Raw genomic sequence first — 12714 nt, 5'->3', positions numbered from 1 at the left:
TAAATTGTTTGCAGAGGGTTCTCTGTGACTAGTGGCATATGACATAGTGTACAACTTGGGTCCAACAATACACCATCAAATAGTAGATGATGGTTCGCGAAGAGTAGTAGTTGAACAGGTTGAAGATGTTGATACTCTTGTACCTATGCCAACTGTGTAACGCCTTGAATTTTGTAATGATATTTTATATATTAATATAAATTGTGGAGTTCTATTTGAATGTGTATTTGAAGTATATGATGATGCAAATATATGTGATGACGTAGACGTGTATGAATATGTGAATATGAGTATGAGTGTGAATGATGATTGTGCATTGAAATTGGATATGCTGGACTGATTGGAAATAGGCAGCGTGTGTACTGCAAGGGCATTCTCGTTGTAGCGAGAGGATAGTGAGAGGTGTCTCGCTGTAGCGAGAAGGAAATAAAGAGGGTTGCATTTTGGGTTGCAGTCTTGCTATAGTGAGAAGGCCTCTTGCTACAGTAAGATTCTACAGAAACCAGAGTGCAGTTTCCTCTGATATTTTCGTTGTAGCGAGAGAGGATGTTGCTGCAGTGAGGGAACCTCGTTGCAGCGAGGAATGTCTCACTGTAACGAAGGATGTCTCACTGTATCGAGAATATCGCGACCAGAAGGGTATTTGAGGGGTTTAAGTTTTGGAAAATTCATTTCTCATTCCTCTCTTTGAAATCTCTTTGATTCTCTCAACCCTCAACCCTTTTCCACCGATAAAATTGCCTCTAAAGCCGTTTGTGAGAAAGATTGAAGGTTGTAGTCACTTTTGGAGCATTTGGAGTTAAGTTTTATGGGCTAGGGTTTGTTCCTTCATCCCTTTCTTTGTTTTATTGATTTTTCATGGAGATTTTCCATGTGGTAACCATTTCCATTGTTGAGTTTCATGTTGGGTCTTCATTCTGAGGTAAAGGGGCTTTGCCCTATCTCTTGTGTTTAAATTTTGTTTATAATGTTAGATGATGAAATGTGGTAGAGATAGAATATAAGAGAATATGTGTTTTAATAGAAATTTTGTATAAAGTATGATATGGTAGTTATTGGGTGACGTGTGTGATAGAATGGTATGATTGTGATTAGATTTTGATGGAAATTTTGTATGTAATATAATATGATTGATATTGGGCATGATGTGTGATGAAATGGTGATGAAAATTGGATGTTTGAGTGTAATGTGATTAAATGTAGGCATACGTGCCATGTGTGAAAGTGAATATTATGAGGTGATTGAGAATGTGGGCGAATGTATGTGTTGACATGCCATTGATTGATGATAAATAATATGAAATGATTGAAAGTGTGTGGAAATGGCATGTTGATATTGATTGTTATTGTGTTTGAATATGTTAAAAAAACTATGAATGGTTCAGCGATACACTGTGGATGTGAAAGATGGGGGCGGTAGAAATACCTTAGGGAAGAGAGGGTGGTGGTAACACCAACAGTGAGCGGGAGTGCACCATAGGCCACACACTCTTCTCTTGACTTGGTTTCTAACTAACACATTTGCTTGAGGGGCTCAGTACTGCAGACATTGTATCCGTGAAGCGGGAGCTATCCAACGACGATCCATGGTGTGAACTGAGTAAGTCCCTGAGGTTGAGGGCATCACAAATCTATGATAATAGTGCCACAGTGAGTGTGGCTACGTGCAGTGTGGATTGTTTGATGGTGCAGTGAGCTTATCTGTGTGTGGATTGGTATGAAATGTTAAAAAGTAGTAAATGTGTTGTTTGATGCATGATTGAGTTATGTTAGTAAATGTGTGAAATATACAAGGTGAGTCTTTGTGCTTGTGTGTGATACTGTAGTGTACTCACTCTTATGTTTATTTTTCAGGTGACCAAGATGATCAACACCGAACTCAGTGAACAGGAGGGATGAAATTGCTATATGACTTAGGAACTTGATTTTTGAAATTTAATGTATTCAATTTGGTCCTGTAGCACTCATTTGATGCAAACTTGTAACCCTCCATTGTTTTTGAAATACCTTATTAAACTATGTATTGGGAACTAATTAAATGGAATTTTATATATTCCCATTTGTTGCAAAAAAATTATTTATTTAAAAAATTTAAATAAAGGTGTTATAAACTGAGGAGGTCAAGACAATGGGAGAAGCTCCTAATCATTTTATATTGTGGCCTAGATGACATTCAATTTCCTACTGATGAGGTATACTTTCTTTCAGTTACTCTTTAATTTTCTATTAATTGAAATTTAATATCTAATGAGTATACATCTAATTGAATAGGATATTCGAGAAACTGCAAAGGATACTTTTCTTGAAAAGTTAAAAGGACCAAAACTTGATGTGCTTGAGCGCTTATGTCTAATAGAGATGAAGTTAGGAAAGAAACATTTGTAACACCTTAGATCTAATTCCAATTAAATAATAATTTCGCAAATCGGATAACCAAATTTTTCATAAAAGATTTTGAAATAAGTGAAGGGTTACAATTTAATATCAAATAACTACTACAGGACTAGTTCAATTACAACATTTTCAAAATAAATTTTATGTCCTATAGCAGTTCCATCCACCCCTTCACTAAGCCCGGTACTGATCGTCTTGATTACCTGAAAAATGAATGTAAGGGTGAGTACTTTACGCTACCAAAACATAATCAAACATAGAGTCTCACCTCCAACACATTTCCAATACCTTAAACAAACACAATCACAGGCAACATTTCACATCCATAAGTACAAAACACAAATCCATGCATACGCACACCAGCCACACTCACTATAGCACTGTGATCACAGATTTACACCATGAATGGTCGCCAATTACGCCCAGCTCACGGATACTATGTGGGCAGTCACGGGTCACTCAGCAAGGATAGTGGTCAGAGGTCTAGTTAGGAAGAGAGTGTGCGGCCTGTGATGCACCCGTTCCGCAGTCGGTGTCACCACAACTCCCTCTTCTTCAAGGCATTTCTACCATTCTCATTTCTCACATCTCCAGTGTATCACTCAACCATTCACAACATATTACAACGGCACTAATACGCCCAATCACACATATTCTATTCACGCATGCTGTAATCATGCTTACACATAGCACACAGTCCACATTCCATTTCACAGCACATGACATATAGCCTACAATTATCGTTTATATTACACGGCCCTTGGGCCCACATTTTCACAATATTCATTCAAATATACAGCACAAGTGCCCACATTACAATTCACATCCATTAATTTCAGATCAACACATATCATGTTCACATATCACGGCACATGGCTCACATTACATTTCTCAGTAATTTCCTACCTCCTAACTCAGCCACAACACAATATTAAGAAAAATAACAATAATTCATTGCACAAAAGAGTAGGATAGAGTCTTCCCTTACCTTAGATTGAAGACCCACACTCGGATTCGACTATGGATGTGCTCCCTACACAGATTTTGGCCTAAAACACATGGAAAAACTCCATGAGAACTCTAAGAAACCGAGAAACAGAGAAATGAGGATGAGAAACGGAACCCTAACCATTAAAACTCACCTCCAAGTGTTCTCCACATGGATTCAACCTTCAATCAAGCTCCCGAACAGATTTGGAGGCAATTAATCGGTGGAATAGGGCTTTGGGAACGAGAGGATCAAAGGAATTTTGAAGGGAGAGGGAGAAATAACTCTCCCTGAACCCTAACCCCCTTTAAATCCTTTTTTGGTCGCGACACTCTCGCTACAACGAGATATCCCTCGCTGTCGTTACAGCGAAAAAATCAAAGAAAACTGCACTCTGGTTTCTGCAGAATCTCGCTACAGGGAGACTACATCCAGAAATGCACCCCAAACTGTCGCTCTCTTGTTGCAGCGATACGTCTCTTGCTACAGCGAGAAAGTGACAGTTTCCGTCCTTCCTCCTAGGGCCCTCTCGCTGCAGCGAGAACAACCTAGTATCTCGCCCTGTACTTAGGCACTTAGCCTATTTCAGCCCAACCAGTTATGCATACACCCATCTACATATATATATATATACATATTCACAACATATATCTAAAAATACACACATAAATATACATTTAAATTTATATAATTATCAATAATTAATATTACAAAATTCGGGGTGTTATAACATTTGCAGCTACAGTATAAAGTTGAAATAACTGCAAATATATCTTCATTTCCATTGTATTTGACACAAAAGAACATTATGGTAGTTACAATAAGTGAGGAGATGCTTTGCATTTTAGTTATTCAAGCATGGTTAATGTAGGTTCATTATTTTTTATTGATATAATTGTCAAATGTTATTTTAAATAACTAATACTTAATTTTATATCACTATATTGTAGTTATCTATATCAACATTCTTGTTCAAAGAGTGTGGATGCTTTGTATGGATTTCTTGACATTCTTCAAATTCAGAGCTCAATGAATAAGGCTAAAGCTATCTAGTCATATATTCAGAAGAAGTTGTGTGAAGGAACTCAACATTGCTACCTTGCACCATTCCATTATGGGTAAGTGTTTGCTAATTAGCCTTTTCATATAACAGTTTTTACTTTTTTTAATGGTCATTTTGGTTTGTAGGAGTCATTGGCAATTGTTTATAATTTGTTCCAAACATAACGAAGTTGTCTTCCTTTACTCATTATGGAATAAGTCTAAGAAAGAAATAAAAGTCATAATTGATGTGTAAGTAATTACAAAATACTTGTTATAAATTGTTTTACGTATACAAAAATGGTCATTTAATTCATAAAAATGGCCACATGTATGTTTAACTGCCCTTTAAGTTTACTATTTATTATTTTCCTTTTAATTTTTTACTATTAGTTATTTTCTTTCATAATATTAAATATTCTTTATGTTTCTTCTAGTCACACAAACAAAAAGGGAGTTGAGAGTATGGATATTATGTGATAAGTATATATTTTATCATAAACATATTTTATTTATATAAAGTTAATTTTTTGTTTGTTATTTGAAATTGTCGATACTTAAAAGTTAATATCTTTTGTTTTAGATATTACTAATTCTTCAAAGTCTTTGTAAGTATTACAATTGATATATTTTATATAAAATTATTTATTTGTGCAAAATCTTTATAATGTTCATGTTCTAAAATTATCTATTTTAATCTATCTGTATTTCAAGTTTTAAGATATAATATAAAATAAATAATATATTTTTAAAAAATTATATATTCTACGTTGGTTGTTGACATAACCAATGTAGAAATTTGCTTCTACGTTATTTTTTACCATAATTGTTTTAGATTTTATATTTTTTACATCGGTTATGTATACAATCAATATAAAATCTATATTTTCTACGTCAATTCTAGATATAAATGATGTAAAAGGTTATTTAATTTTACATTTTTTACTAAGAAAAAAATATGTAGAAAGTGTAAATTTACATTGGTTATGAATGGAACTAAAGGAAAAAATATATAATTTTTACAGTTAACCGATATAGAATGTGATGACTTACTACATTGACCGACCTTATCTACGTCGGTTGTATAACTGATATAAAAAATCGTTTATAACGAATATAGGCCATTTCTGTGCTAGTGTGTCATAGGAAAAAAAATTATCCTATTCCCTTTCCCTGCTGTAAGATTTTGAACGTGGCGTTTAATCCAAAAGTTTAAAATATCTTAATTAATCTAAATTTAAAGTCCTCTTATGTATCTTTCTTATTTGATAACTCATTATTGTGGGACTTGTCATAACGTGTCTACCATCTTGGGCCATTGCTGTTCATATGAGCGCATTTAATATTCTCTCAACATATACTACTTCAAATTTAATTGATTTCAATTTTAGTTCTAACACTCACCGATACTTTCTATAATTTGTTTTTTAAAAATTGTGAATGTCTTATAACGTGAATTTCTAAACCATATGATGAAGATCGCTTATACTCATGTAAATGATTACTTGTGAAACTGAATCTGTTTCGTGTAAAGGAATTATGGGCAGGGACGAAAATAAATGATTTGGGCAACTGATAATTTGTAAATAAATACGCTTGCTGTTAAGTATGAAACCTATCTTTATTTGTATAAATAACACCAATGCGATGGGTTCATGCTTCAGAATTGGAGGGTTGCTTTTGCTTGAACGAGTTCTTTCTAGCTGATGCTAAAACGGTCTTGTCAGCTACTATGAAGTATGCTGCTACCGTCACTGCAATCAAAGTATAGTAGTTAAGAATATGGAAGTAACAATTTTCAGTATCTAAATCAAAGATCAAATTTAAGGTATCTGCGAAGAAGTTAATGAGTGTGCAAACCTGTGGAAATTATGAGAGCTTGAGCAGTGTGATTGAGATTGGCTCTTGCCCAAGGCACCATCCTCACACTAGCCAGCTGCACATCAAGAATAACTGGGATAAGATATTTACCACAATCTTTAGTAGCATAGTATACTCTGGTTGTTTTAAATTCAAATATAATTTAACTTTCATGGAAAAGAACATTTTGACCGAAAATCTAAGTGAATTAAGGTAAACTGAATAGGTTGGAGGAACAGAAAAGCTTACGGTAGGAATGGCAGTGGCAATGCTGGCAACAGCTGCTGCCTTAGCTCCTGCTAGCACACCCTCTGTTTACACACCAAATGAGAATACGTAAATTTAAATAAACATTTATTGATTATTGGGAAATTTACAAAAGCTCTCATCAAATATCAGATTTTTGACACTGGATTTTCGGTCTATATAGCATGCATATCAAAATTAGACAAAATATCAGTCCACGAAAGAAAAAGATAAATCATGGATAGTAATAATAATAACAGTAACAGCGTACCCATTCTCGTGTAAATTTCTTAAGAAATAAATAGAGAATAAAGAAAGAAAAGATAAAAGGAATGGATCGCATATATGACGAAGAAGTGAAAAATTACAAAGAAAAAAGTAAAGATAGATTTTTAATGTACCACGAGAGCAGCGCTTGGCAAAGGCGAGTTTTTTATCGAGTGAAGCAAAGGTAGGGTTCTCAAGGGGAGAACTAGTACCAACATTTCCCTTGCTCATCCTGAAAGAACTATTTAAGTAACTAACTCAAAGGTAAGCAAATAACGAATTGGAGGAGAAGCTTTGGATGAAGGGAGAGGGTTGAAGTTGCTGCGATATTTATAGAGTGGGAGAGAGAAAGTAACTAACTCGGCTCAATTCAATATTTTGATGGTTTCATCAGAATCCAACGTCTTTAGACCCTTGTTTTCACTTGAGTTTCAGTTAATGCTTATTCTGTTTCCAAAAATGCCATTACAATAAGACCCATTATGTTATTTCAAGAAAGTGATTTTACCTGCCTGTTTTAATCACCCTTCTTAGCCGTGTTAAACTGAAAAGAAGAACAAACAGTAACCACGTTCACATTGTTCAGCACCTTGGCAACAACAGGACCAAGATTAGATAGATACCTTAGATATGTTTACCTTCTTCTAATCAAAATGAAAATCTTTTTTTCTAAATTTTTTAAATATAAATTAACAGTAAAATACAGTATTAATTAACTGAAATTGAGTAGGGAAACAACGTGAAAATACCAACATTATACCTAAATTTTGTCCGACAGTAAAATCAATGTACTTTTTTTTTTCTTAATAGTTGATTGCTTTAATATATATTTATACACAGTTAATAAAAAGTTAAAAATAACATGTTTTTCTTAATGATATTTAAAAAATAGACAACTTATATTTTTATGAATACTTTTTAAAAGTTTAAGGAAATATTCTCATAAGAAAAAAAAAATATAAGATTCTCAAATGATAGAATTTTTTTATAATCTATAAAAAATTAATAATTAATTTATGATTATAATAAAAAATTATTTAAAATTACTGTAATTGAAATTTCAATATTCTTATCACATGTTAAAATCAACTTAGATCTCGTGTTATTTAATACTATCAAGCACACACATACAAGAGGTTGATTTTTTATATAATTATTTTTTAAATACATTCTCATATTATAATTTTTTTTTAAAAATTTTGATTAAACGTAAATTTAGTTAATATATATATTGTGAATAGAATTTATTAATTATTATACAGAGTAAAATATATTTTTGAAAAAATATTAATATTTAAAAAAAATATTTAAACCAAGCAGGATATTAAAACATTTTTAAGAATATTTAAGAGATACCAAATATATTTTTAAAAATAAAATATTTTGAAAAAGTTTCACAAAAATTTAAAAAAAAATTATATACCAAATACTCCAAAAATATTTTTAAAGTAATTTAAAATAATATTAAAATATTTTCAATATTTCAAGTGAAAATACGTTAAAAAATATTTTAATTGTTTAATTCACGATACTGCGCCTATTTGGAGAAAGCACGGGTTTAATAAATCAAGAATAGATTAGCTCCTCTATTTAGCAACGACTAAATATTTAATTAAAAATATATAAAAAAACACTCTTTAAAATATTTTTTAATTATTAATTAAAATTTGTTAAAATTATAATATATATATATATATATATATATATATATAAATTTTACTCATAATTCAATAGTTTTTATATTTTTATAATTTTAATTAATTATTAAAAATATGTTAAAAAAATTATGTTTGAGAGTATGTTTTCAATGCAGTAAAAAAAACTCGGCAGTAGTTTAGCCCAAAGTTGGGATGAAACCATGGGTTTATGATCAGTACCTCTCTATTGACCAAAACAAAACGATCACTGCCTCTTTGTACACCGAAACAACCAAATATTAGAAAAAAATTTTAAAGAATAGAAAAATAACAGAAGATCAATATCATGTGACACTGAATTTTGGTGAGGGGAACTGCAGAGAAACACGTGTTGGAATGTGAAATAGTTCAAGCAATTGCAATCATTCAACAGAAGAAGAAAATTTAAACGAAAGACGAAGGTTTAAATATGTTATTTTATTTAAATTTTAATTTTTTCAAAGAAAATTAATTTTAGTGTCCATTTTTCAAGATTTTAATATTTTTATTGTTTAATGATAACGTGAGTTGAAATTTTTATTTCAAAAATTAAAAATTAAAAGAAAAGAAATTAAAAGATTGAATTCAATTCATAAAAATATAAACATTAAAATTATATTTAAGTTTTAGTAGGGATAATAAAAAGATGAAGCAGAAAAACAAGATTTTGAGAGTGTTATTATAAATATTTTTTTGCCCTAAGTGTAATAACATAAGGATAAAGTATAACACTCCGTTTTCTACTCTCAAAAAATAGAATCTCTAATTTTTGTTTTAAATTTTAGCAGTAAGAAAGAAAGTTCTAACCTAAAGTACATGAAGTTCAACACATGCACATGCAATCAATATATGTCGCCTTTTATCTAAGTGTTAACTTCCACAATTAAAACTCTCTCTCATTACATTTTGGAGAATAGAAAATTTCACAGATGTTAATACAATGTATGCAAAACTCAAGTTATTAAATATGATGGGAAAAATATAGAATGAGAATCTCACCATGTAGTATAAATGATGACATGCGATTAATTAAATATGCAGCAATAAGAACAGCATTAGCCCAAAAAAATTTAAGAACTTTCATTTCAAACATTAAAGTATGGACTACCTCCATAAGATGATTTTTACGTTCGGCTACTCTATTTTGATATGAGGTAACAATACAAAAGAACTGATGAAGTATGCCATATTTATCCATAAAATTAGTAAAGGATGCATAAAAATATTCTTTAACATTATCACTTCTTAGAATGCATACACAAGTATTAAATTGAGTTTTAATTTCAGCATAGAAATTACAAAATATAGAAAAGACTTTAGATCTAGATTTCATAAAAAACAACCATGCTACATGAGAATAATCATCCACAAAGGTAATAAAATATTTAAAACCAGATTAAGAAGTAATTGGACAAGGGCCCCAAACATCAGAATGAACAATTTCAAAGGGGGTAGAGCCCTTTTATTTAAATAAGGTAAATAAATATTACGATGATGTTTAGCAAATTGACATGGATCACAATAAAAATTAGACTCCATACTAGGACATAATTTTCTAACAACTCCTAAAGATGAATGACTCAGAAGGTAATAAAGTTGGAAAGGAGACACTTTTTTAATTCTTAGAAGCAATAGAAGCTTGTGGAAGTCCTTCTTCTTCTAATAGATATAGCCCATTAGATACCCTACCTCTACCAATAATCCTTTGTATCACCAGATCCTAAAAAACACAAGAATCAGAAAAGAATGTAACTGAGCAATTTAATGATGAAGTGATTTAGCTAATGGATAACAAATTTAAGGGGAATTGAGGCAAATATAAAGCAGAGGATAAAGGTAAGGTTGAAACTGGGGTGGTACACCCCTGCCCTTAATATAGACAGTAAAACCATCAGCGAGTGTTACAAAAGAATGAGAACTGGGTAGACAAAAAGAGGAAAGTATACCTGAATCCCCAGTCATATGATCAGTAGCGCCAAAATCAATGACCCAATGCCTGGAAGAAGAGGAAAGACATGAAGTAGGATTACCTTTTTGGAAAAAAGTGGCTGTAGAGGATGTAGACGGTTGTTGAGAAATATGAAACTAAGTATACTGAATAAATTCTTTATCACTCATACGCATAGTATCTCTTTCTTTCTCCTGAGTAGCTGTATTAGGCTGAGACACCGAATTTGCAAAGCGAGAATTATCTTATGAGTGAAAAAATGACTGATTTTGTGGAGGATGAGTGCACTAATTCCGATAATGGCCAAATTCACCACAATTGTAGCACTGTAAAATACCACAACCTCTACTATGCCCACGACCATGACTACCTCTACGACCTTTACCACCACTGCGACTACCATAGTAATCGTATTGGACTACCAAGGCAGAGTGGTCAAGAGACTCATTTTCTGTAGTGCTCATGAGTTTCTCAAAGAAAGATTACATAACTTTAGAGACATTGGTAAGATTATCAATCTGCTTACTTGACAGAATTTGAAATTGAACTACCTTATATTCCAGATCAAGTCTGGGGAGCCAACTCAAAGCCATGAGTTTCTTTTCTTGCGCTATCATCTCGTCAATGATTTTGCAGGCTAAAAGATATTGTATCTCCTCATATGCTTAAACTAAAAAAAAAAAAATAGTCCATTAGCTTCTGCTTATTTTGTTTGGGTCAATAAAATTCTTACAAGAGAGCATACAATCAATTCAAATTATCAGATTTCTCAAAAATAAATAGCAAGTCCCATAACTCTTTCACAGTTTTGCAATGGGTAATAATCGCTTGTATTCGTCTATCAATAGAGTTTACTAGCAGCGCAAGGATCTTTTTGTCATGTATCGTCCATGTGTCAACATCCTTAGGATTGACAGGTGCCATTTCAGTCAAATGATTATCCTTTTCCATTCCACCCAAGCTAATCTCAACCAAATACTTCCACTCTATATAGTTCGTACCATCTCCATCGAGCTTAACGTTGGTAAGTTTGGATAAAGATACAATCTCTGTCACAGCCTCTTTATGTTGCGCATCCTACACATCTTGGCTATCACGTTCAGATATTGTATATCCGCATATGTGATGGAATTGCCTAGGTTTTGTCTCAATGGTTAGAAATAAATGCTGCACTCAAATTGTAAACGTTGAATTACTACATATTCTGGTCACCAAAAAATTTTCATCCCCATAGCAGCCATGGTTAGCCTTTTCTGAAGTTGTTATTTTTTATTTTTTTTTGCAGCGGCAACGGTGGTGGTCACGAAGGTGGAACCCTAGAAGGCTCTTGATACCATGTAGAATTAAGAGAGAGAAACATATCAGTGTGCTGGAATTGAATGCTCTACAATGTGTAGATACCCTTATATTTATAAGGACACATATGTAACCCTACTAGGCCATGCCCGTTATTATAATACTAACATAAACTTTAATCCTAATACGTTTATTGTAACTATTCATAATAGAGAGAAAAAAATTGGATTAAGGAGATTTTGTAAGTTGTGTGTTTTGTAGAATATTGAAGAGATTTAAGGAGGAGCAAAATCAGGATTTATGAGATTTGTGTCACGGATCAGAACAGCATCATTCCTAGAGGCACAAGGAAGGTTGGTGCCACTTTTGGAGTACTTTGAAACCTCTTGATCGGAGAATTCCACTCTTTGCCTGTAACATCCTCAAAAGTCTAAGACAATCCCTGAACCTTAATTATTATCTATTGACATATTTTAGGGTTTTTTTTTTCTTTTTTCTTTTCTTTCTACCTTCCCTTTTTGTTTCGCATACCATGTCATGCTGATGTTATTTACTATTTTAGCAACTACAATAATTGTTTCCCTTTTGTTATTTCTTAATCTCCATTTTATTTTAATATGTTTGAAATTAGACTATCTTGCTATTATATTCACTTAATTACTGAGTATTGTTACGAAGGTGTTTTAGTAAGTATATATATATATATATATATTGTCTTGGTTACGTACCAAATATGAATATCGAACCCCTCCCTCATCTCTCTTTAAGTAATGAGCTTGTCTTGACCTCACATGTAATCTTTCCTTTTTACATTGGAATTATTTTTCCTCTCACTGTTGTAATGCCTCGAATTTTGTAATATAGTTGATTATTAATATAAGTGTTTACGTGGACTTTCATGTGTCGTGTATTTATTATATATATGTGTGTGTATATATAATTATATGTTGTAATTAGAATATATGTGTATGTTTGGAACTAGACTGAAACTTGGCTAA

The 12714-nt window shown here is 32.1% G+C and overlaps 1 protein-coding gene across 1 annotated transcript; it reads right to left on the bottom strand.

Annotated features, from left to right (window-relative positions):
• Positions 1 to 6076: 6076 nt before the first annotated feature.
• LOC113847978 (early nodulin-93-like) lies at positions 6077 to 7537 on the bottom strand. Its single transcript, XM_027477320.1, has 5 exons — positions 7533 to 7537; positions 6931 to 7049; positions 6533 to 6594; positions 6284 to 6359; positions 6077 to 6177 (listed from the first exon to the last, which is right to left on the bottom strand). Exons 2-5 carry the CDS (start codon positions 7025 to 7027, stop codon positions 6077 to 6079), a joined length of 336 nt encoding a protein of 111 aa, XP_027333121.1. The 5' UTR covers positions 7028 to 7049; positions 7533 to 7537.
• Between the last annotated feature and the right edge of the window lie 5177 nt (positions 7538 to 12714).

This window comes from Abrus precatorius, unplaced genomic scaffold (genome assembly GCF_003935025.1).
Source record: "Abrus precatorius isolate BTA unplaced genomic scaffold, Abrus_2018 Scaffold8, whole genome shotgun sequence".
NCBI lineage: Eukaryota > Viridiplantae > Streptophyta > Magnoliopsida > Fabales > Fabaceae > Abrus > Abrus precatorius.
This window is presented reverse-complemented; position numbering and strand designations above follow the sequence as displayed.